The sequence below is a fragment of the Alexandromys fortis genome, unplaced genomic scaffold (assembly GCF_014885135.2).
Source record: "Alexandromys fortis isolate MF-2015 unplaced genomic scaffold, M_Fortis_MF-2015_v1.1 scaffold_1, whole genome shotgun sequence".
Taxonomy (NCBI): domain Eukaryota; kingdom Metazoa; phylum Chordata; class Mammalia; order Rodentia; family Cricetidae; genus Alexandromys; species Alexandromys fortis.
The window spans coordinates 27,829,458-27,855,644 of record NW_026067927.1 but is presented as its reverse complement, the minus strand read 5'-3'; the positions used below and the strand labels follow the sequence as shown (position 1 = coordinate 27,855,644).

Sequence of the window (26,187 nt, the reverse complement as noted above, 5' to 3'; positions counted from 1 at the left end):
ATTCATCGTCAAAACGTATCCTGACATTTATTAACTATACTTTGGCACCACCTGCTGGAATCATCACAGCAACTAACTACAAAGAGCATCTCCAATGGCCGTGTCATTAATAACTTTTCACAGCAACTGGGGAAACGCAGCAAAGCTCTCCGTGAACTGGAATTCACCAAAAAGAATCAGTCGAGAATTTCACTGTAACTGATCTTTCCCAGGAAGCTCAGTTTCTCAGTCGTCCATGGAAAAGAGAAGAAAACAGAAACTCATAGAAAGAGAGAAATGGAGCTATGGGTTCCTTTCAGGAATGGTGGTGGCGTTCTGTGCCTCCAGTGATGCTGGTATCATTTATTCCATCAGGAGGTCGGAGAGCAGCCACAGGAAGAACTGGCCATGGCAGCACACACCTGGAATCCCAGTGCTCAGGAGGCTGACAAAGAAGAATCTGAGAGTTTATGACCAGGCTGGGCCCCTACAAAGATCATGTCTCAAATGTAAAAAAGAAAAGAGAAGGAGGGAGAAAAAGAAGAAAGAAATGGAGGAAGGAAGAAAGGAAAATATGCAACATACTCACTTTGATAAACCTTGAAGATCCTTTTGGGGAAACACAAATGTGTTTTGTTATTAAACAGCAAGTAGAAAAATGCTTCTAAGCCTTCTCCAAATGCAGGGACCTTTCTAGCATCTGTCTATTTGAATATGGCTGTTGCTTTCTCGCTATCCCCCAATACATTCATGTAGGTCTTTGGAACAAAACAATGTTTGGGGTCCATAAGAATGTGGATGAAAGCAAAGTGTTAGGGTTAGCTGACCCCCAGGAGAGAGACCAGGGAAACCTGCTCTTCTAGAAGCTGATGACGACAGCTTAGAGACTAACACAGAATCAAAAGGTGAACCGTGATGGACATTCATAGAAAAAGGAGCCCCTGGGGAATCACCACCCACCCTGACAGGTCTACCTGGTTCCCAGGCTTTCATGAAGGCAGGGGGAAGCCGGTGAGGCCTGCTAAGTGTACTGTACTGCATGCAGCATTGAGGTACAGAGAAAGCAGTGTCGGGCACTTGACATACACCAGAGAGAGTGGCAGGCAGACTGATGTCTCCATGTTAACTGCTTCAAAGGGAGCCTTATTTGCTCCCCTCTCATTTAAATGACCTTATCTGGTGCTCCAATCAAACATCCAGCAACAAAAACACGCTATGGAAGAGACGTCCATCAAAGAAAATACATCGTTGCAAAAAGAATTACAAGTTTAGAAGGAACAAAGTTGCTGGAGGATGTAACAGTTTAGTGGGGAGAAAGATCAAATATAAGAAGTCTTTACCATAAGGAGAAGAATTTTAAAAATGTAATGCAGCTCCATATACATCTATGGCACATGCCCATAATTCCAAGAGGATTAGAAGTTCATAAAGATGTTAGGGCAGACCTAAAAAAGGCAAGGAAAAAAAAAAAAGAAAGAAACTCGAGACTTGAAGAGCAGATTAAAATCAACAACGACCTCAGGATCTGGAAAGATGGCAGAGCGATTAATAGCATTTTATTCTCTTGCAGAAGACTGGGGTGTTATGGAATATTATTTTAAGATGTGTTACATTTGTTTATGCTGTAAAATATTTGCTTTAGTAATGCAAAGATGTGATGCGTTCATTTTTAATAAAATAAATAAGATAAAACAAAAAGTAACACCTTGGAATTGGACAAAATAAACAAACAGAGGGAATAAAAGCCCAAGAGAAGGCACAAGAAACAGATATCTACTTGTTCCCACACGCAGGCATCCCATAAACAAATTAAACTGGAAGCCATAATATTATATATGAAAATGACCCAGTGCAGACCTTGGCAGGCCCTGTGCATGCTGCTTCAGCCTCTGAGTTCATGTGAGCTTTGCTCATGTCGATTTAGAGAACCTCATTTTCTTAGTGCCCTTCGTCCCCTCAGGCTCTCACACCCTTTCCACCTCCTCTTCCACTGCATCTCCTGAGCCCTGAGGGCAAGAGGAATTTTATGGGGACGTCCCTTTTAGCACTGAGTGTTTCAAGGCCTCTCATTCTCTGCACAGTGGCTGTGTGTTGTGGAATATTAAAGATGTGTTACATTTGTTTATGCTGTGGAATAATTGTTTAATGATGCCAAGATGCGTTGCATTCTTTCATGTTGCATTTGTTTAAGTTTGTGAAGCTGTGTTACTTTGCTTGTCTAAAACACCTGATTGGTCTAATAAAGAACTGAAGGGCCAATAGCAAGGCAGGAGAAAGGATAGGTGGGGCTGCGAGGCAGAGAGAATAATAGAAGGGGAAGAGAGAAGAAGGATCGAGGGGTAAGAAGAGGAGGAGAGGAGGATGTGAGGGGCCAGTCAGCAAACCACACAGCCAAACACAGAATAAAAAGTAATAAAGATATATAGAAATATATAAAGGGCTCCATTGACTGAGCAGTTACTACCCATACATTAAATGAACACAGATCATATTTCTCTTTCTGGGTCTGGAATACCTCACTCAGGATGATTCTTTTCTACTTCCACACATTTACCTCCTAATTTCATGATTTTATTTTTTTTAAACAGCCAAATAATACTCCGTTGTGTGTACCACATTTTCTTTATCCATTCATCTACTGAGGGACATCCAGTTCATTTCTAATTTCTGGCTATTATGAATAGAGCATCATTGAACATGACTGAGCAAGTTATGTCTGTGGTAGAATACTTTGGGTAGATGCTTGGAAGCTTGAGCCCCATCATCCTGAGCAATCTCCACATTGATTTCCTTAGTGGCTGTACCAGTTTGCACTCCCACCAGCAATGGAGGAATGTTCCCATTGCTCCACATCCTCACCAGCATGAGCTGTCACTTTTTAAAAATTGATCTTAGCCATTCTGACGGGTGTAAGATGAAATCACAAAGCAGTTTTGATTTGCATATCCCCGTTGACTAAGGATGTTGAACATTTCTGTATTTCTCAGCCATTTGAGATTCTTCTTTTGAGAATTTTCTGTTTAGACTGTATCCCACTTTTTAATTCAGTTATTTGTTTTCTTGATATCTAGTTTTTTGAAGATATCAAAACACACACACACACACACATTGGAAATATATTGTCAATTAGGCCACCAGTGTATGTGAAGTTGGTAAAAACCTTTTCTCATTCTGTAGGCTTCAGTTTGTCTGAACGAAGTCTTTTGCCATACAGAAGCTTTTCCGTTTCATGAGATATCATTTATTAATTGTTGATCTTAGTGCCTGTACTAACAATGAAAAGTCTTTTCTATGCTGATGAGTTCAAAGCTATTTCCCACTTTCTCTTGTATCAAGTTCAGTGTATCTGGTTTTATGTTAAGGTTTTTGATCCACTTTGAGTTAAGTTTTGTGCAGGGTGATATGTATGGATTTATTTGTATTCTTCTACTTGTAACCCTCCAGTCTGACCAGCACCACTTATTGAAGATGCTTTTTTCCAGTGTGTATTCCTCTCTTATTTACCAGAAACCAGGTGTCTGGAGAGTGTGTGGTTTTATGTCTGGGTCTCCAGTTTGTTTCTATTGATCTACATGTCTGTTTTTGTGTCAATTCTATGCTGTTTTTATTATGATATCTCTGTAGTACAACTTGAAACTGGGAATGGTGAGATCTCCCTTTGTTATTCAGGATTGTCTTAGCTATGCTGAATTTTCTGTGTTTCTATATGAAACTGAAAATTGTCCTTTTAAGATCTGTGAAGAACTATGTTGGGATTTTGATGGGAATTGCATTAAAGCTGCAGATTTCAGTAGGATGACCATTTTAACTATGTCAGTTCTACTGATCCATGAGAACGGGAGATCTTTTCATCTTCTGATATCTTCTTCAACTTCCTTCTTTAATGTCTTAACATTTTTGTCATATAAATCTCTCTTGCTTGGTTAGAGTTGCTCCAAGCTATTTTATATTATTGGAGGCTATTGTGAAAGGTATTCTCTGATTTTTTTCCCTCTGACCATTTGTCATTTGTAGATAGTAGGGTTAGTGAGTTTTGTGAGTTAATTTTGTATTTAGCTACTTTGCTGAAAGTATTTATCAGTTGTAGGAGTTTCCTGGAGAAATTTTGTTTTATCATGGAATATCTTATTCATCTATGGTGATGAAAAGTTTTGCTGGGCACAGTAGTCTGGGCTAGCATCTATGATCTCTTAGCATCTATAGAATATCTGTCCAAACCCTGCTGGCTTTAAAAGTCTCCATTGAGAAGTCCTGGGATATTCTATCAGGTCTACCTTTGTACGTTACTTGGTCCTTTTCCCTTGCAGCTTTTAGTATTCTTTCTTTATTCTGTACATTCAGTGTTTTGATTATTATGTTCCCAGGGGACTTTCTTTTCTGCTCTGATCTATTTGGTATTCTGTGTGCTTCTTGTTCCTTGATAGGCATCTCTTTCTTCAGGTTAAGGAAGCTTTCTTCTATGATTTTGTGGAAAATTTGTTGAAAATTTCCTGTGCCCATGATCTGGGTTTCTTCTCCTTCCTCTATTTCTTCTATTCTTAGATTTGTTCTTTTCATAGCGTCCCAGACTTCCTGGATGTTTTGTGCCAGGATTTCTTTTTAGATTTAACATTTACTTAGACCTGGGTATAAATTTATTCTACCACATCTTCAATATCTGAGAGTCTTTCTTCCAGCTCTTGTATTATGTTGGTGAAGCATGCATGTGAAGTTCCTAAATTTTTCATTTGCAGATTTCCCTTGGTGTGGAGTTTTTTTCTTTATCAATTCTGTTTCCGCTTCAGGTCTTCAGTTGTTTTATTCATCTCCTTCCACTGTTTGTGTTTTCATAGTTTTCTTTAAGGGGATTATTAATTTCCTCTTTAAGGGTTTACAGCATATTCTTAAAGGGTATTTTAAAGTCTTTTTCTTGTGCCTTCATCTATGTTGCAATACGAAGGACACTGTGGTAAGGTTGCTGGGCTCTACTGGAGACACATTGTCCTGTCTGTTGTTGCTTATGCTTTTATGCTGGAGTCCAGGCACCTGCATTTGGGAAGATTGTAATTCTAGGTGCATATCTGGTCTTGTCTTTGTTGGATAGGGGTTTGGTGCCTTAATTTCTGTTGTCCTCTACGGTTCTTATGAGTGTGGTGGCTGTCTGGTAGGATGTTCTTCTTGGATCCTGATTGGTATGTTTTCTGGGGTTCCAGGTAAAATGTATTTGTAGGTTGAGAGCTGACGGGTAAAAATGGGGATGGACTAGAAGGGGGCACTGAGGGATCTACAGGAGGAAGGAAAGCAGGGTTTTCCACCAGGATTCCTTGGAATGGGGACAGAGAGTGAGAAGAGGCTGCAGTTGGTAGTTTTCTATAAAAAATCTGGGGAATTGGACTTGGACAAGAGGGGGAGTGAGGACCTACAGCTAGCCTACCTGCTTCACTGGCCAGACTGACTGCTGGAATTGGGGGATGAATGAGTAGGGAGAGGAGAGTTTGGAGGGAAGATCTGTGTAATGAACTGGAGATGGGGCAGAGAGGAAGGGGAGGCTGCCCAGGCAGGTGGTCTGCTATAGAGCTAGGGATGGGAGCCAGGGGGCTGAGAGCGAGGGGGATGGGAGCTAGGGGGCGGAGAGCTAGGGGCCTGAGGGAGAGGTGAAGATCTGTAGTTAGCTTACCTGCTTCTCTGGCTGCAGTTGCTGTAGGTTCCCAGAGAATGTCTTTAGAGTCATTGATTAACACACAAGCTTTAACAAGCAGATGAGAATAAGAAAAAGACAGAAAAAAAAACTTGCAGGTTTTTTTTCTACAATGATCCACTTGAGACTCTTAAGAATGGCGTATCTATATTCTAAATAGTGTGCTTACCTGAAACATTTGCAGATAATTTCATTAAAAATACTTTGCTGTTGGATGTTTTAATCACCTTTCTTCCCATCCCACTGATGTGAATGGTACCGTTAAGAACATATGCAGTTATTACTGAAGATTCTTTACTGAGATGCAGAGTCCACATGCCTTTCCAAGTTCCTACTAAGAAGTACACTGATCATAAAGGTTTTGCTTCTGCTATTTGTTTGCATGTTAAACTCTACATAAGTGGAGAACGTTTCAAGCCAGGGTGCCCGTGATAATGTTCACATCTACACTACATTGTCAACCTTCTGCATCCATGGGAGGACTGGTTCCAGAGTCACCCCAGGTCTTGAAATAGAAAGATGCTTTATCTCTCGTGTAAGATGGTGTATGCTTGATGAACACCTCTTGCATGCATTACAACATCTTTAGATTTCTTACTGCAACTAATTTCATGTAGATGCCATAGAAACATCCACAGTATTGGATAGTTCACGGGATGATGGCAAGAAAAGGCTGGATGTGCTCAGCACAGGTACTATTTGTTTTCTGAATATTTTCTCCCCACAGTTAGTTGAATCCTTGGATAAAATATGGATACGTAAGGAGGAATCACTGTCATATTTTAATTCAACAAACATGTCATTCAAGCTCCTTTAAGAATTGTAAACCAGAGCACAAGATTTCAGGAAAAACTATTATTTCAATATTTGTGGAATTTGTGAATTTAATTTGCAGGTATTATATGTTTGAGTGAATATATTTTTGTGATGATTTCGACATTATTCAGAGACATGAGAGTGATATTCGGTTTGTCCTAGTTCCGTGTGTAATTGTTTTAGCTACTATGTCATTCTGTGAGATTGGCAGTTGTCAGTAGAGGAACACCCTCTCAGGAGAATCCTAGGATGGATAATAAAACATTGTGTTGATCACACGTGGCTTTGTTTAAATAATGTTCTATAAATATTGGGGCATATTCTAGTTTATGCTGTATTTTTAAATACATTATTTAAGTTGATACATTTCTCTAATGGAGATTATCTGCAATGAGCAGGCAAGATAGACACAGAGTCTACATGCCTTTCCGAAGTCACACTAAGAATAAATGCTGACTTCAAGAGGTACTGATTCTATAGTGATTTTCTTGCCTCCAGTGGCCTGAGGATATCTAAGTTCTGAACAAAGAGACACCCAGAGTGCCCTTCTGCAAAATCCCAAAGAGCAGTCAAACAGGAGATGCTTAAGTAGCTTAAGTAGTCTCCCAATCAAGTAAGGCCTGTTCCCAATGGGAGCCTAATGGGAAAGGTCACTCCTGATTCCAGCAGATGTATTGGCACTAAACAACGTTTACACCTCACTCACTTTGAACAACCAGCTCTCCAAGATACAAAAGACAGAACCATTGTCATAGAACAACCACTGTTCTGTCCTGCAGGAAGTAAAAATAATCCGCTGTCAAGGACGTGCATCAGACATTCAACACAGAGCGAGATGTGTGAAGGTGGATGACGGGAGAGGAGGTCAGGATGAGCAGGGGTCGATGGAGTGATGTTGGGAGCTGTAGATCCCTGGCTCCTTGACTGTCTTTGCCTGCAGCTGCTCTGAGCGCAAGGCCTTGATGGCAGGCTGGTGAGACCTGCAGCTGAAAGATCCCGAGAACTGGGCGTGGCTAAGGATTCCCATATAAGCTGCCCCCGAGCACAATAAAGTGGCATTTGGCATTCTTGTATCAAGGATGACCTGTGTTCGTGTCTCTCTCTGTCTGTCTCTGTGTTTCTCTGTATGCTTTTAAGTCTCCAGGCTTAGTTCCTGGCTCAAGTACTGGTCCTGTATTGGCATGGGAGCTACAGGGCCATTAATTTTTACAGGAATGTTCGGGTTTTTACAGAGTGACCTCTGAGGCAACACAAGAGAAATAAGGTATTCATCAGTGTCCACAATGGGATAGAGAAGATGGGGCATGGCACATGCAAATATCAATAGGCTACTCTGTGTGTGTGTGTGTGTGCGCGCACACGCGTGCAAGTGTGCATGGGTTTGTGCACTGATTCCAAGGAACTAGGAGAAGTCCAATTTTGGTGAACTTTAAAATCTAAGTTCTTTATCAACAACTCAGAGTCTGTTTGTTTGATGAGTCTCATGTAGCTCGGGTTGGCCTTGAATTTATTATGTAGCTGAAGTAAATCACAAATTTCTGATCCTCTTTTTTCTGCTGCCCAAGTGCTCAGATTGTGGGCGTGTATTACCCAGTTTATGTAGTGCTGGGGATGGAGCTCTGGGTTTGTGGATGGAGCTCTGGGTTTGTGCGTTGGAGGCAAGCACTCTATAAACTAAGTTACAACCCCAGCCCAAGAGTAGAATCAAACCAATGATCTTCCAGTTAGCAGTGTACCTCAATATCCAACTGAGCCACGGACACAGGCAGTGTGTGTTTTTTTATTTTGACAGTTAAGATGTAGGGGCCAAACAAGGTGGAGCAAAGGTCTTAAACAGACCTCAAGGTGTACAGAGGTTGAGAAAACTGTTGAACCATGATGGATAAGGTAGTCTAACATAGGGAGGGACAGGAGAAGAGCGTGAAAACAAATGGATGAGATCTTCAGACTGTACGTTTGGAAGACATGATTCTTTACTGGATGTAGTTGGTAAAGGGGGTGGAGAACAAAGAAATAATTCCGACAAGATGACAGTAGCAAGCTCAGGAGCTCAGACAGTCTGTGGGAAAGAGTGGACCCACAGGGCTGACCCTCAGTCCCCTCAGCCCCTTCTACTCTTTCCCAATCAGAGTTTTTCTTCTTCAACATGAAGAGTGCATGTTACTGTACACAGGTATCTGTTGATTTGTTTTTGTTTGTGGTGGTAGTAAGGGTGGAACCTGGGCAGCTCCCATGATGGGTGAGTGCTGTCCCAGAGGGTACTATCCCCGCTCTTCATCCTTGACATTACTTGACCACTGGATAGAGATGACTTACATTACATAGATAAGACCATACTTCATCCAACTTTCAAGATACTGCTTTATTTTTGACAGCAAAGAATTAAAACATAAGAAACACGCAGATTATTAATAAACATAACACATATCTACACAGCTTGCTGTGAAGGACTCATCAGTGGGTGTGGCCAAGGCCAGTGAAAGGAAGAATTTCTTTTGGCACGAGCATATTCAAGGAAGCTGGCCAGGGCTTCCTAATCTAAGACCTCTAGCTAATGCTGGAAGGCACTCTGAAGGAGAACAGCAACCTTGTGATCCCCCATCCCTCCTGGGTAAGTATAGCCTTTAATTCACTCAACGGAAACTCATCCCCTTGCTGCTCCCACGATGAGCCCTTAAACCCAGGGCAGCAATGTCAACGAGTAGAGCCACAGTCACTTCCTAAAGACCACGAGACACACTAAGACTGTCGCAACTGGAAGGAATGGACCCCTTGGTAAGATTCATTTTGAAAATGGACTATTAGAATATGTCGTCCTCTCGGTTGTAATACATGTCTGACTCCACAGTCCCCAAACCCGCATAGGAGTCAACCCTATTCATCTGGGCCACATCATTTCCACTTTTCTGTCTTTTGCGTGGCTCTCCTTCCTGTGTGTAGGACCTTTGCGAAGTAGGGGTGCTCACAGCTGGGAGACCTTCTGCAAACGGAGCCTCTGCCCTTCCTGGTTCAGCTACGTCTGAAGAGTTGGCAGCGGGCAGGAGCCGGTCACTCCGTAGCCGTTTTCTTATTTCTTCTTTTTTGGTCTGAAAAGTGATATTAAAGAGTGGAAATGAACCCTGGCAATCTTATTTTCTTCACACTCTCATCCACATTGCTTGTCACGACCGCTTTCACTTATTCTACGTGACCACTTGGTCTTGGAACAGATGTTTGTCGGGGAACCGTATTGGAAGAGACAGACACAGGGCCCACCCCCATAGAGTTTATAGTCCAGTCTTTGCTCTCCAGGCCACTAAATAGGGAGGCAGAAGTGAGGAAACTGTAGTAAAGCCATGTCTCTCAGGAACAACAGGCTTTAGCTTGTAGACCCCGGTGCTTAAACCTATAGGAGCTGACCTGACAGTCTTCAGAACCCACGCTTCGCTCAATACCCATCCCTACCCAGATTGTCCTCCTCCCTCTAACCCGGATGGAAACTTCCCCCACACGTGACTTAATCCAGAGGGTTGAATAGTGTTTATTGAGGGAATATAGATGAAACAACAAATTTCAACCGAGTTCACGGTTCTACTTCATTCCCGCACAGCACAAAAATAATTTTCAAGAAAAAACAAAGTGTTGAGCCCAGGAAGCACATGGACCACTGAGCTGCAGTGCATCAATGCACGTGTTTTGTCTTAAGGCTCCTGATAGGCTACGTCTGGCGGCTGCTCATTTTAGCAGGCTGTCAACCCCATCCGACCAGCTTCCACAGCCCTTACCTTTCGGCGCTCCTCGGCCGCCTGCATCTTTTCCTCTATGTCTTGGATTGTGAAATCTTTTACCTCTTTCTTCACCTTAAGTTTTTTCAGTCTGGCCGGCGGCTTTCTCAGTGGCTTCTCAGTCGTGTCCACCTGGAGAAAGACACTTTGCTTTTAATTGAGAAACGATTATTACCTTGACCTAGTGGAGATGAGCAGGCAAGAAAAAAACAGCTTCAAGTGCAAATTTCAAAATCTAAATTTTCTAAGTGGCAGATGGATGCAGTATAAATGTGAAATCTGTTCAGAGCAAAAATACATTTATTATTGTTATTATTGCTACTTTTATTATTGTGTGTGTGTGTGTGTGTAAGTCTAGCTCAGTGTAAGACATTCAGAGTTTAACTTTGGTTGATTGACCTATACTCTTCAAGGACAGCAATTGATTTCATAATATTCTGTGTGATACCAATTATTTTCACTTGGATAGAGATTAGCTTTTTTATTACTTTTTGATCTTATGATGGAGAGTGATCAATTATTATCGAGCAATGACTCTATGCTAGGCTTTGCTATTGGCAATAACCAAATAGTAAAAATTGCCCATCATATCTGAATGGCCACACTTACGGCAGTTCAGAAAAATGATAGTGACTTTCTGGTTATGTATCATCTAGTTACAAAAGTGAAATTGTAATAAAGGGCTACAAAATTTTAACTTGAATTCTTTTCCAAAAATATGGTTTTTAAACATGCATTTACAACAGAAAATTAAAACAATACACGAACACTCTCCTAAGCCTCTACTTAATCACTCTAACCGTACCCATCAGTAGGAACCTAATTTTTAAATCTCTCTCTCTCTCTCTCTCTCTCTCTCTCTCTCTCTCTCTCTCTCTCTGTGTGTGTGTGTGTGTGTGTGTGTGTGTGTGTGTGTGTGTGTGTGGGAGAGAGAGAGAGAGAGAGAGAGAGAGAGAGAGAGAGAGAGCAGGTGTGCACACATTATGCCGCACAGATGAACTTCTGAGGACAACCTCAGGTGACCAGCCTTGCCTTCCACCTTCCTTGAGACAAGATTGCTCATCTTGTTCACTACTGCATGTGCAGGGTGGCTAACCCAAGAGAGTCAGGGGACCTGCCTGTCTCCACCATCCATCTAGGAAGAGCTTCCATCTAGGAGAGCTGGGATTATATAGACATAAGTGACCACATCCTCCTTTATGGGGGCATTGGGGAGCCAAAGTCAGGTCCTCAGGGATTGCTTTCCCCTCAAAGCCATCTATCTCCCCAGCCCCTCAGCAGGAAAATTTTTAAAGAGTTTGTGGTGATATTTTGTTTGTGATCTAACAAATAAAGCTTGCCTTTAGACCAGAGTGCGGAGCTAAACCAACAATTATCCATAGAGGCCAGGCAGTGGTGGCACACACTTTTAATCTCAGCACTGGGGAGGAAGAGGCAGATGGATCTCTGTGAGTTCAAGCTTACCCTGGGCTACACAAGATTGATCCAATCTAAAAGAGAAAGTGACAGGTGGTGAGGGCACACATTTTTAATCCCAGTATTTAGGAGTCACACATCTTTAATCCCAGCCTACAATGCACAATCCCAGAGAACCTAGACAACAAAGGGGACCCTAAGAGAGACACACATGGATCTACATAGGGAGAAGAAAAAGACAAGATCTCCTGAGTAATTGAAAGCGTGGGGATCATGGTATAGGGTAGAAGGGAAGAGAGGAGAAAGGGAGGGGAGCGAAGAAAAATGTATATCTCAATAAAAACAATAAAAAATTCTCACAAAAAGAAAAATGTATGTCCAAGAATATTTTAGAATTCTCTTTTACAACAATGGAGTGTGAACTACGATCACCAATGCTTCAGTCCTTCCCACCGGATAATGGACTCAGCCTCACGTGCAGGTTTGTTGTCGGAGGGGAGGGTCTCAGGTTGGGCTGCCCACAGAGTCATCTAGAAGATTCCGAAAGCATGAAAGCCAAGCCCAATGCTCAGGCATGAGTCCAAGGCGGGATCTGGGTCCTGGGAGCGTTGGAATCTTCCTAAGTGACTTACGCCAATGTAAGGTTAAAACCTAGCACATTGGGCTACAAAACAAACAGGGCTGTGTGTTGCTGCCCTGGCCTCTTGCCAGCCTGGCTTACACTGGCCCATGTGGATCTACTACAAAAGAGAGAAAAAGTATTGTGGTGTGGTTGTGGCTTGTGATATGTGGTCCTTTTGAGAAGGTCCTGCTCAGGCTCTCCATCCCATCCCATCCCATCCCATCCCATCCCATCCCATCCCATCCCATTCCATTTTATTCCATCCTATTTTAGAAGAGAATTTACCTTTAATTCAATTAATGATATCAAAATTCAAGTCCATCATTGTCATGAATAGAGTTCTTCCACAATATTTAAGCTAATCGTCCTGTGCACTCCCTTGTTAGAAGTCAGAACTCATTCACCTCTGGTGACTGGGGCTCACTAAGCTAAGTTGTAATTTTATTCCCACGGGTATTAGCATCAAGGAGTTACTGCATCTCCCTTAAGGAGGCATCGCTTAGCAATGGAGTGTTTCCATATGTCTTCCTCCATTTGAATTGCTCTCCCATATTTTGACATCATTTTCTTTTTTCTGTCCCCAGAGGCTCATCTAGAGCTCGAAAAAATAGCCCCTCTCCATCTTTATTACAGACCTGTTTTTCTCATATTTTCAAATACAGTCAAACATTTGTCATCATCCAAACCATATTGGATCATGGTTATACTATGAAAATGTCAAATGACACTTTACTTTTCCATGACTGTAATAAAATACACCAATGAAAGGAACTTCAGGAAGGAAGGGTTTGTTGTCCAGGTACAGATCCTCCTGCCAGAAAGCCTTAGCTGTAGGAACGTGAGGCAGTTGGTCACACTGCATCCATAGGCAAAGTGGGAAGAGGGATACATGCTTATCTTCAGCTCATTTCTTTTTCTAACAGTTCAGAATCCTAGCCCAAGGAATGGTGCCGCCCACAGGGGACAGTATTTCTACATCCAATAACACAACCAAGATGCGCCCTCCCAGGCATGCCCAAAAATTATTTTCTCGGGTGATTATATATTATATTATATCTTATAAGTTGACAATTGAGATTAATCATCAAGTATGTTATACAATTCCTTTCTAACCATCTCACTTTCCTATTTTCTCTTGTTGTTGGCTGTCTGGTGATGATCTTGATGTTTGGCCATCTCGTTTCATTTGTGCTCATACCTTCTTCAGGCCCTACTTTATTTTGTGTAAAAAGAATGCCACTTTTTCATCCTTGAGTTCTCCTGTACAGAGTAGAATATTAGTTTAAGCAGTTAGTGAGTTGATCTACAGACCGTGCTGAGGTAATCACTGCCAACTGCTTTCTCTACAATGTTGGCTCAACTTTTGGTCTCTACTTTCACCTTTTCATTTCTTGTCTTTTCCATTCATTTCCTCAGGCTCCTTTCCACCCCCCCCCAATTTCATTTCTCTTTTATCTATGTGTCAAGCGATACTGGGAGCCTTGGTTTAAAAGCAAAGGAACAAACAAAATATTTAGTTTCTTAGTGGCATTTCAATTGTATTTTACTAAATAAAGCTTGTCTGAAGATCTGAGAGTAAAACAGCCCCGCTGGTCAGCATTACAGACCAGGTAGTGGTAATGTGCACCTTTGGTCCCAGTAGCCACACTAGTTTGCCATAGAAATGGGGGGGGTGCGTGCCTTTAATCACAGTGGTGCACACCTTTAATCTCAGCCCTAGAGACGATTACAGAACGGGAGGAAACAGCTCTCATCCACAGTCTCATTCTGAGGTTCCTGGAGGCAGGATCGCCATTTTGGACTGAGGTCGAGGTAAGAGTCAATGGTTGGCTGCTTGCTTGTCTGATCTTAAGGTAAACCCCAGTTTCTCTCTCTGAGCTTTTTATTAATCATGTTTCATAGTTCTCTTCAGAGTTTTATATTGAACATATTAAAAATTTTATGGTCATAAACATGGCTCAGCTTGAGTAAATATCTGGGATTTTTTTTTATAAAATTCCTATAAAAACTGTGCACAGTGGGGCACACCTATAGTCCCAGGGATGAGATGGCTAAGGAAACAGGGCGATCCCTGGACACTGGTGGGCCTGCCTGTGTGGCCAGCTGCAGGTCAGTGAGAGACCCTATGTCAAACAGAGGTGGAAGCATTGGAGGACTGGTATCGGAGGTTGTTCTCTGATCTCCACATGTATGCCATGCACACACATGTGTATGTACACACACATACACACAAAGTTCACTTAAATAAAAATTTAGAGCTTGAGATCTCCACTAAATTAGTTAAAATCAGAGGATAAATATTTTTCACATTAATGTCAAACAGTGACAATCAATGAAGAAAAGAAAGAGCACGACAATTTCTGGAACCTTCTTCTTCATGGTTGCACGTATTCCCATGTAGGCATATCTGCTGGAGCTCTGGCAGTTTTTCCCCTTGGGTAAACCACAGTTTAGTTTTCTATTCTACAAGACAACACAATAAAAAGCCCCGGGAAGATGAAAGCTTGTTATTTCCTGGGACTTACTACGTCCAAATTCAGCCAAGCCCAGGGAATGCTTTATTGGCTTCATTAATCATTAATGATCAGGGTGATTCCGAATCCACCGAGAAGCATGGTGCGCAGAGAACTAAGCGAATTTATAGAAGGAAAATCTGGCTTAGACAAATGATATCATTTATACTGTAAGTCTTATATACTGGAAATAATGAGTTGTGATCAATTATACTTTATTGCTAATTTTAAGTCTAAACAAATGTTAATTACAAAATCACTTGCCATGACATCGTACGACTCTCCATCTCTAAATACTTTGCTTCGGCTTTGTATGATTCCTTGGATAATTAACTCTTCCAGGATGTCTGATGACTTCGGTCGCTCCCAGCTTTCCAGGAGTTGGGGTTTATTGATTATCCCATTGGCAACTGGGTCTTCAAAAAAAAAAGCATAAAGAAAGAGAAATTTAAGAATAAAGAGTTTAACACCCAAATGATAAATGGGGGCTGGAGAGAGAGCTCGGTGGGTAAAAGACCTTATTGCAAAATCACAAGGACCCAAGTTCAAATCCTCAGCACCCGTGTAAAATATCTGGCATAGTTACCATGCCGACAGCCACAACACTGTAAGAGAACAGGGAACAGAGACAAGGGACTTGCTGGCTGTCAGTCTAGTTCCAGGTCCAGCAAGAAACCCTGTCTCAAGAAAACAAGGTTGGGAGTGATAGAGCAGGACACTGGGACATCTTTTTCTAACTTCATATGTACCTACACACACTCTAGGATACATGATGCACACATGCACCATCCTCACACCCATACATGCACAAAGTAAATAATTAAAAACTGATAAATGGGTACCTTATACAAGTCGCTGAATCAAATCTGTCTCGACACTTTTGTATAAATATATAATTTCTTTTTTAATGTTACCAATTATCTATCTACATATTTATTTATTATATTTTATTTATGATCTAACAAATAAAGCTTGCCTGAAGATCAGAGAAGCAAAGCTAGCCACACTAGTCAACCATTCAGGCCAGGCAGTGGTGGCACCCACCTTTAATCCCAGCAACCACACTAGTTTAGCCATAGGGGCGGGGTGGTTGTGGTGCAAGCCTTTAATCCCAGCACTAGGGAGGAATTTAAGGTGGGATGAGGCAGAAACTCGCCCTCTTTTCAGTTTGAAGATTTTGTAGAGGCCAGAGCTCTCTTTCTAGTGGTTGGCTGCTTTGTTTCTCTGATCTTTCAACTTGAATCCCAGTATCTGTCTCGGGGTTTTAGTCATGCTATGTTTACTTATATATTTTATCCGTGGGTATGCATGCAAGTGTGTGTTATTGCATGATTGTGAGGCCGAAGAAGAATTTGAGGGAGCTGGTTCTATCCTTCCACCACCGGCGGTCCAAGGACTGCACTTAGGTTGCTAACGCCCACCGCCACAGCCGCGGTATCTGGCTTCCGTTATAAAGCTCAGTAATTCTTTGAAGTTCAAGTTTTTGTTGCTGTCTTTACAAACACATCAGCATAATCTATTCCTTCCGTAGCAAGTCTCATATGCACAGAATCCAGCCCTGTCCCCGTGCTGCCATGGCCAAGCCTCTTTGTTGTAACAACGCGCACGCACTCGGGTCAGGTGACGCCGATTTGTTCCACTAATTACAATCTCAGCTGCAGCTGAGGCTGAGGACATCCTCCTGGCGACTCCTCCGGGCTGCAGTTTGGTTTCTATGCTTTGTATACAAACGGTAAACAGCATGAAGCTGCCAAGGGCTGGCTGGTTCTACAGCCCCGAGTTCAACCATCTGCTAAATCTTCCGAGGGGAGGTCTGCCTTTTCGGAAAGAGTCCTCGAAGGGGACCCGAGCTGGAGCTAGCGCACCGGCAGCTAAGATCTTACTAGTGATTTTAAAGGTGAGCCATGGAGCCAGTTACAGGAGCAGATTTATGAGCTGTATTTTCGAGAGCAGCCCCCTTGCTGCAAATCACCCACGCCCAGCAACAGCCACCTCCACACCGTCAGATCATAAAATAAAAGGTGCAGGCTTGTGGGCCCGAAGATGGCTCTGCTTCGCAAGTCGTAGCTGACACTGTGCAGAGCCCTCTGAAGTGAACGCTCTTCAAAAAGTCCTGTGTTCAGTGGACCCGGGCTTTCGCAGCTGTTCCTAAAGTCCGTGGTTACAAAGACAATGTTCACGGCTTTTTGTGGTTTGAAAACATATGCAGAGGCGGCTCCCGTGACGGCCAGCTGGTTCTCATCTCAGATATTAGCCCCCCTGTCATGAGAAAGTGTTCAGCTGAAGGTCACCTGGCATCACTAAAGGGCCAAGCAGACCAGTGCTTTCCAATGCTGGCTCTTCAGCCTCGTATGTGTGTGAAATGGAGCCCATTCTCAATGCAAAGAGCTCTGCACTGAGTTTTATAGAATGCACCCAAGCTGGGCGGTGGTGGTGCGCACATTTAATCTTAGCACATGGGAGGCAGAGGCAGGTGGATCTCTGTGAGTTCGAGGCTAGCCTGGTCTACAGAGTGAGTTCCAGGACTGCCAGGGCTGTTATAGAGAGAAACCTAGTCTCTGAAAACAAAATGAAATGAAACAACAATAGCAAAAAGAAAAGTGCTCAAACATGTAACTATGCTTCTCTTTATAGGGGAGACATCAATTGAAGAAGATACCTGATATCAACACGTGCACCTGCACCTGCACATGTACTCACATGCATACAAACATCATTTTATCAGCTAGATCCCCGAGAACTGGAGGTACAAGTGTTAGTGAGTTACCTGATATGGATGCTGGGAATGAACCCGGGTCCTCTGTACCAGCAATAATGGCTCATAACCACTAAGCCAACACTCTGGCCCCATCCTCTTTATTTTTCTATCTTAACTTGTAGTGAGAGAAGAAATGCCAGGGACGTGGAGTAAAAGTTTTCCCCTAAACTAAATCGATGTTCTTTCCCTCCAGGTCTGTGCGGTTCACTTTGTTCCAAAGGCAGACCAACTATATAAATAAGATGTCATCACTCAACCACAAGGGAGAGCTCAAAGGAGGGGAGGCCACAGCATTGCAGCAGAAAGGCCACAAATAGCTTTTTAAACATCACACCGGATAATAATTACATCTTTTATGTTTTTACTGTGCACTTGCTTGTGCTGTGGATGGGGAGAGGGAGGGGGACAGTTTAATGAAAGTTTTATTTATTCTTTCAAATGCAAACCTTTCCCTTAGGAAGACAACAGCACGGGGGCTTACATTCCCTTACGTCGTGTGGTTTCTACTCCTAAAATGTGTTTTTCAAGTCTCAACAAGGGCTCTTGCTGCTCTTGTTGTTTTAAGGTGGCTTTAATTACTTCACCCACAAGATTAATGGCTAACATTATTTACTCACATGATAAAGGCTTAAGACTAAATTCTAATGTCTTAGAGATAAGAACCCTGCCATTTAAAGTACACTAAGACTCCAAAAAGAAAGGGTCATCGGATACATACATTATATATTTAGAGGTCGACCAGATGTCTGGTCGAGAGCAACAAGAACAAAGGCAAAGGTTACCTGAATTTACTCTCCCATTTATTTCACCAGGAGGTGGAGAGCTTTCTGGAATAGTCCCAGGCAGGCTTCCCATCTGGGTTTGCTGGTCCAGATTTTCAGCATTGTCTGCAGTGTCCTTGGGCCATGCAGCTTCCGTTTTGGGGCTGCAGTTCTCTTTGGAAGAAGTCACTCTGCCACTAGCCTGTGAAAAGAGAACAGTTTGGTGAGATTTCTTAGGAAAACTAGCACAATCTAGCAGGGTCAGATTTGTGAGCACTTACCAATTACTAGCTGCAGTAGTCTGATTAGTAACCACAGCCTATGGATGTCATGTTATACAATATGTGTATACAGATGTGATTAAGTTCTGCTCTCAAGAAAGTCAGGCTATTGGAATTATTCAATGTGAACCCCAGATGCAATCACAATTGTTTTTTTGTTGTTGTTGTTGCTGTTGTTAGTTTTTAAATAAGAGCCGGACAGAGAGAGGGTTATGATTTGAATATAAAAATGTCCCTAAAGGTTGATATATTGAAGGCTTGGTCCCCAACTGGTAGCCCTGTTGAGAGGTGATTGGACCATGAGAATGATAAATGCAATGGCTCCTTGGTGAATCATTGCTGAATGGACTTAGGATGCGGTACATAGAGGAAATAGGTCATTGAGGGGTATCTTGTCTCTAGGCCCTTGCTCTCTGGCTCTCTCTATTTCCCAGTTTCAATAATATAAGAAGCTTTGCTCTCTCTCAAGCTCTCTGCCATTAATTTTTGTCTCATAGCAAAGGACCAAGTGCCCATGGACTGAAACCTCTGAAACTTCTGGCAAAAATAAATCCTCCCCACTTCTGTTGTTTATCCCAAGCATTTTGTCATAGTAACAGAAAACTTACTAACAAGGGAAATTATTGATACTGAGAAGTAGTCTCATTCCTGTGGCTGCTCCTGAGTGTGTTGTTCAGAACCTTATAGAACTGGATTATGGGAGAAACTTGGAAATGTTTGGAGACACAGGCAAGGGAAACCTTAGAATGCTCTAGGCAGAGTTCAGTGGGAAATCATGAAGACAACACAGAAGTTCAGAATATCAACAGAAATGCTGATAGTAAAAACTGTTCCCAGGAGGCTTTAAATGGAAATGAGAACTCTGTTGGGGATTGGACAAGGGCCCATGAGTTTAAATTCTGGCAAAGGACTCTACTTTCTATCCATGCCCTGAGAGTTTGTGTAAGGCTAAATTTCAAGCTGGCAAACTAATCTGCTAGAGATCGTTCAGGAGAATAAAGCATTCACATTGTGGCATGGTTATAGCTAGTTTCCTTTAGCCCAATTTACAGGGAAAGCTGATAACAAAAATCAGAGTAAAAGGAATAGAGAAACTTAAACAGAAAAGGACTCTGTTTATGGTTGGTAAGGAAATCTGCACCATAAAAAAAAAAGCCAAGTACTTGGCTTTGAGATAATAGGAAAAGTACCTGGAAGCCATCAAGAATTGGCCTGGTAGCATCCATCAATGGTTAATTATAACTACTGGAAAGACTTCTTTGAAATGAGAGCTCTAGAGAACCCATCTGCAAAGCATCTTGCTGTGTTTAGTCATTCCTGTACACAGGCATCAAAGGGTATGTCCAAGGAGACCTGGCTACTTCTCCTTGGGAACAGTCCTTAACGTCACTCATGCAATGCTAGTTTTCCAGGTACCTAGAATGTAAGGGTTATGGGTGATGGAGGCTTCCACCAATATTGCTCAGGAAAGTCTAGGGAGCCAGGCATTTGCATGGCAGAGTTAGCATGCTTGCCTGAAAAGGCACAATCTGTAAGGGTGAAGCCTACACAGCAATGGAGATCATTGGATGTCAGGGAAACATGAACAAGGAGCAACTGCTGGGGAAATTCCTGTCAGCGGTCATAGCCAGCTGGGGAAGGCACTTTGGGCTTTGGCCAAAAAGGCTGTGGGGGTGGGGTTGACCAATTTATTAAGGCCCACATCTTGCTACAAAATGTGTCTGATGTCCAACCTGAAGAACAGGAGTTTCAGAGTAATTTGGACACTTCCTTCCCATTCCTCACTCTGGGGATACAGGTCAATGATAGTACATTTGCCTACAACCAACAAACAAGACTCCAAATTTGATCTCTAGTAATGATAAAAGAAATGAAAGAAAATGATAAAATTATACACTTCTAAGATGCAATGACACAGACTGAACATTTTTGTTCCCACTGACATGTCCACAAACCAGTCTGATCAGGGCAATCCCTCAATGGGGGCTTCTCCCCTCAGGAGACACTAGGATGTGCCCATATGACGAAGGAATCCAAGACAGACGCTGTGGGATGCTTCCCTCTCAGGGCCTCGGAGCTCTGGTTGAATTTAAAGATGTATAATCCTCATTGTGAGTTCTTTCCCTAGTTTTCAGATATTTAAAGCCAGTGATAGTGAGAGGCATATTTTCACATTTTTCACATATTTTCACATTTTTGTATTGTGTTGCATTTTGTAGACTCACTTAAAACAAAACAAAACAAAACAAAACAAAACCCAGCAATGCACCATGTGACACGTAAGGACTGATTTTGTCATATAACATTTCTAAGTCGAGCTTCTGAAAATGGAAGAGGCTTAACGGCAGCCACAGCAGCCAGCAAAATGCTGATAAAACACTTAGGAACGGAGTGAAATTTTGAGTGTTCATAAACCAGAAGAGTTGGCTTTCTTCCACATGTTCTGCAATCTACAGCTTGGAATGGATTCAAACACTACCACTTCAGATGGCCTCCCAATGGCTTCCTCATCACCAGAAAGGCTGGATTTGGGATGGGAACCCCAGGGAGGAGCTCTACCTATTTTCATTTACAGACAGGTGCTTCTGTGACCTGGTGGTGAAAGAAAATGTGAACAATTCTCTTTGGAGAACCAGGACCACCTTTCGAATGTCATGTCAGTTCATAACACAGTAGAGGAATGTTGGCCCCATTTTGTTATGTAGATTGAGGAAGTTGTAAATCAAAGACACTAGTGATACTGATAAATGATTGAATCTGTATACGCAGGAGATGTCGCCATGTATTTTCACACCAATACATATTACATATTGTATTAACCTAGCAGTTTTCCATAAGAAGGGTACTGGGTGGGATGATAGAAGGAGGGTGGGAGGGTCTATTCTGTTCCCAAGATGAAGTTGTCAAAGCAGAGGTTCAATGTGTTCGACGTCTCAGATTGATCTTTTTGTATACTTCAATGCCTTGGAGCTAACATTTTTTTTAAATCAGGTTTCACATTAAAAACTTACAAGTCCCAAGCTGACAGCTCTGTGAGAGAGTCACCAGCATTAAAAAAAAAAAAAAAAGACACTGGTTTCAACTTTACACAGGTGCCTGTTGTTTGCATTATGAGGTGTGTGTGTGTGTGTGTGTGTGTGTGTGTGTGTGTAAGTAGTGTAAGTACTGTATGTACTTCTGTAGCTTCTTTTGGGAAACATATTTTCCAAACAGCTTGGCAGGAATCGGTTGTTGATACTCTCTAAGCTGAAACTGTCAGTCACTTGATGAGCAGAGGCATGTATAAATGCATTTGCCTGTGGACCTGAGGGAAGACTTTGGAAGTAGAAATTTTGCTAATTTACTCTTAGTAATATAATTACAAATAGCAACCCCTCAAAGACACTCAGGAATGACTCTTTAACAAGATTTAAGAGGGCCAAGAAATGGCAGAGCAGCTACGGCACTTGATGTGCAAACATGAGGATGAGTTTGGATCTCCGGCACCCACACAAAAAGTGCAAGTGTGGCAGGATATGTCTGTATTCCCAGCGCTGGAAGACAGAGACAGGAATATTCCAGGGCTTGTTGATTAACAGTCTAGCCAGTGAATGAGCACCAGGGTCAGTGAGAGATACTTAAAAAATAAAAATAAAAAAAAAAAAGGCGCAAGTCAATGAGTTACTCAGTGGGAAAAGCACTGCGGCCAAGTCCAAGGACCCAAGTTCAATCTTTGGGACCCACATGGAGGAAGGAGGGAATTGACTCCCACAGGCTGTTTATTGTGCACACAATATAAAAATGCCACATAAATACTTCGTAACCAACAGAAGGAGATATTCAACATCAACCCTGGCTTCAACAAAAGCATGGGCCATTCATTCCCCTCGCATACATGTGTATGCACACAGACATGTTTGCACGTACACACATATACATAATGTTTTAACAAGTAACTTAGTCCTTTTTTTAGTAAAAAAGCAAGACTTATATCAGATGTTAGAGAAAACCCATAAAGAGTCCTTTTTGACCACTGTCTTAGTTAAAGTTTCTATTGCTGGGAAGAGACACCATGACCAGAGTAACTTGCCAGATCACTTCTGCTGGAGAGTCTGGAGTTGGGATCATAATGGGGTCAGTGATGGAAAGGACCGTACCCGGATCAGCACCCCTATCAGTCCCTCTTGCCATAAGAATTTAAACTGCATTTCTGTGTGTGTGTGCATGTGTGTGCACATCTGTGGAGCTCATAAAATAGTTTTCAGGTCTTTCCTTCTATCATGAGGGACCAGGGCATTGAACTTAGGTATTCAGGCTTCACATAAACACCTTTATCCGCTAAGCTTCCTCATCCTCTGTTTTAGACCGACACCCCATGCCAGGACCCCAAAGATGGACTTGGGGAGTCACCGGACCTCTTTTTTGTTGTTGTTCATCTTCTCAATGTGATCACATTGAAAAAATTTAAAACTCTCTCTCTGCTTTCACTCTTAATTTTATAGGTGGCCAAGCCTGGCTTGTTAAGGCTAATAGGGCCTAATCGCTCTTCTAGATTTGGGGAAGGATGGTAAGCAACCCGGCTGTTCTGCCCCCATTGCATTGTGGGAACTTCGCTTTACTATCGCCAGGGAAATGACAGGGACACAAGCTTGAGGCACAGTGGAAAGATGGGAAGGAGACTTACAAATTAGGTTCCCTCTGTCTCTGTCCCCAATGAGCTTCACCGTCCAGAGGATGTAGCTAGATGGTTAACAGAGCTTTGTGCTGGAGAGAAATACAGAGAACAGGAGTTCCGGAACCACCAATTGCTGGCAACTGCCAGGAACTCCCAACTTTCCCTGAGAATCCAGGGTGATGGGCAGAACCACAAGCCCTCCTGTTATTCCTCATCTGCCCGGGGTATGGGCACATCCATCTGTCTTCTTGGACATAGATACATAGATGCATGTACTCTTTCTTGATTTGGAGACTCCAAGCATCAGTGGCAGAGAATAAACATGCTTGGTTCTCATTCTGTTAGGTACCTACTAAGAGGGCAGTAATCTCCAGACTGGCTCCAGACAACTCGAGAGCTTCCTGAATGTGGAAGCGTGGGAAATCCTGCCACTACTCTGTGGTTTTGTCTTCCTCAGGTCTCTCCCTCCCCTCCCCCCCCCATTTCTTTCGTACCTCCTTCCCTTCTGCTCTCTCTGACCGTGTCTTGCTATGTAGTCTCAGTATGCACTCTGTAATCCAAACAGGCCTCAAATTCAAACTGGAAGCAATTCTCCTTCCTCAGCCGCCTGCACGCTGGGTTTCCAGGCGTGTGCTCCAACACGGTCTGTGATTGTTTTTTACCTTGGATCCCTCTTCCCAGCCCTTCCTGGGTGAGGGCACGCGGCTCTGGCTCCGGTCCCCTGCTTGTTGGGAAGGTCCGCAGCCCATCGCACCTCCTCTGTAGGCAGTGCCTGGGGGACTCCTATCTCGTCTTTGAGTCCCGGTTTCCCAATCCCGGCCCAGCGCTCCGTCCTCCCCCCACCTCCAGGCTGGGCTGTAGGTGCTCAGCATCTGGGCAGTTGCTGGGAACTGTTGCCACAATAAACCGCGTCACGCAGACCTGGGACCTGAGCAGCGATGGGACTTTTGCAAAGGAAAACTAGAAGATCTGAGAAACTATCCAAACCCCTACCAGGATGCAAATTCGTGTCGCTTCAAGAGCGAAAGGAGGGAAGAGCTGAACCTAAGCATCTTCCAGGACGCTCATTTCTTTAGGACACGCCCCCACTCCCCTTACCTGGTCCAGGCTTCACAGGGCGGCAGCTTGTTGAAGGAAAAGCAGACAGCCTGCAGAAGGCAATGCCACAGGGCGCGACCTCCGAAAGGACGGTCACACAAGAAACAAAGCCACCCCACGATGAAAACCACACAGGTCCATTGCGGCTGCCAGCAGGTCTCGAAATCATTTTTAAGTTGTAAACTCCACTTTAGGAGTGGTTGTGCTGGGGGCGGGGTATATGTACATTGTGTAGAGAATGAAACAAACATGATGTCACTCATCAAGAAAGACAGAGCAGGGGGCTGCAGGCTGCTCACATGTTTCCTTCCTAAACTCCCGAACCCTTTCATCCTATTTTCAAGCGTTTTCCTCAGCCCTTCGTTTTCAAGGCTGTAAACTTAGACTCGAAGCCGGTGAGTGACTTTCCCAAGATCTCCAGGGAGCTAGTTATTGAGGGAGCTGTGACAGGGACCCAGGGGGACGGCTCAGTCCCTTCATGTCTCAAAACAACTGGAACATTCAACCCAGGCTTCTTGGAAATGCAAGACTCCCAGAATTTCCCCAAGGAACCCAGAGGTCCGCCCTGTTATAAGTGGCTAGATTGTAGCTGCGTTACAACCATACATTTATTTCTTGCTTGCTTGCAGCCCAGACCTGGACTCAGCTCAGGACGGCCTGGCACTCCCGCCTTTCAGGCCTCTGCCTCACTTGTTTAAAGGATTAAAGGGTGTGTAAATATTTTTCAAATTTTATATGTTTTTATTTTTGGACATTTTGAGACTGGGTCTTCCTAATGTAGCCAGGACCTCAGCCTAGAACCCAGGCCTGCCTCCGTCTCACAGATATCCTCCTGCCTCAGCCTCTCAAGTAGTAGGATTACAGGTGTGAGCTGCTACTCTGGGCTTTAATTTATAGCAGCACGGACAATCATTTCACTCTGTTATCCTCCCGCTGCTCAAGCGAGGATGCTTGTCGAGTCTTACTGACTTTGAGGAAGATGAACGGAACCCAAGTCCACGTTGTATAATTGTGTAACAACAAACTCAGAAGACTTGTGAATGAGGAGTTGAAATAAAACTGGGCGGCTGTTTGAGGGCTATCTTTGGAAGTACAGGCTCACAGGTTAACTCAGTTACCTTGGAAAAGTCTCATCTGGGATAATCCAATGCCAAAGGCACTTGGAAAATGTTCATGTGGACGTTCAATGGGTTTTCGATTAGACTAAAGGGTAAATGTTGCAGACACCTATGTGTATTTTGAGCTAATCTGTAGACAGAAGTTTTAGGGAATGGATGGGGCAGCACAAAAATGTGTTATGCAGGCATTTACTGCATCATAGGACTGTGGTCCAGAACTGTGAAAATACCCTTTTCCTAGGAGTGTGCTGGGGCCAACTCCTGCTGGCTCCCGAGAGCCCATCACTAGCACTGTGGGGTCCCAGTGCTAAACACAGGCAGTTTCAGAATTAAATCTCATAACCTTACAATGGAGTATGCTGAAAACAGCAGTAAAAAAAAATAGCAGTGTAGATCGTCTCTTATTACTGCAAATGATGGGAAGGAAACTGGGGAAGTGGAAGTGGGAAGGAGTGAGGAGGAAAATGATGGGGATAATTAACCCAAAGTCTGCTAGAGAAAGAGAAACTCCGGCCTCATTTTAGTCAGGCATTCTCTGCCTGGAAAGATCCCTATGCCAAAATTGCAAGTAGGATCCGTGATGGTACACACCTTCTGGTCTCTTCTTCCTGGCGGAGAGAAGGGGTTTTTGTCAGTCAGCATGGAAAAGACAGAGTACTCTGCTTCCCTCCCTCCCTCCCTCCCTCCCTCCCTCCCTCCCTCCCTCCTTCCCTCCCTCCCTTTTTTCCTC

At 43.1% G+C, this 26,187-nt stretch overlaps 1 protein-coding gene across 1 annotated transcript; it reads right to left on the bottom strand.

The window, feature by feature from the left end:
- Nucleotides 1-8,847: 8,847 nt before the first annotated feature.
- Nucleotides 8,848-24,122, bottom strand: Stmnd1 (stathmin domain containing 1). The gene is made up of 5 exons (XM_050144187.1): nucleotides 23,904-24,122; nucleotides 18,328-18,508; nucleotides 15,052-15,203; nucleotides 10,237-10,368; nucleotides 8,848-9,558 (listed from the first exon to the last, which is right to left on the bottom strand). Exons 1-5 carry the CDS (start codon nucleotides 24,111-24,113, stop codon nucleotides 9,274-9,276), a joined length of 960 nt encoding a protein of 319 aa, XP_050000144.1. The 5' UTR covers nucleotides 24,114-24,122; the 3' UTR covers nucleotides 8,848-9,273.
- Nucleotides 24,123-26,187: the final 2,065 nt, after the last annotated feature.

Bases quoted from the DNA above. Each gene is read 5' to 3' on its own strand.
- Stmnd1 (XM_050144187.1), bottom strand. From the start codon at position 24,113: ATGCTGAGCACCTACAGCCCAGCCTGGAGGTGGGGGGAGGACGGAGCG. The intron at 15,204-18,327 runs GTAACCTTTGCC...TTTTTTTTGAAG, and splicing joins AAATGGGAGAGTAAATTCAG to ACCCAGTTGCCAATGGGATA. The intron at 10,369-15,051 runs GCAAGTGATTTT...GTCTTTCTCCAG, and splicing joins GAGAGTCGTACGATGTCATG to GTGGACACGACTGAGAAGCC.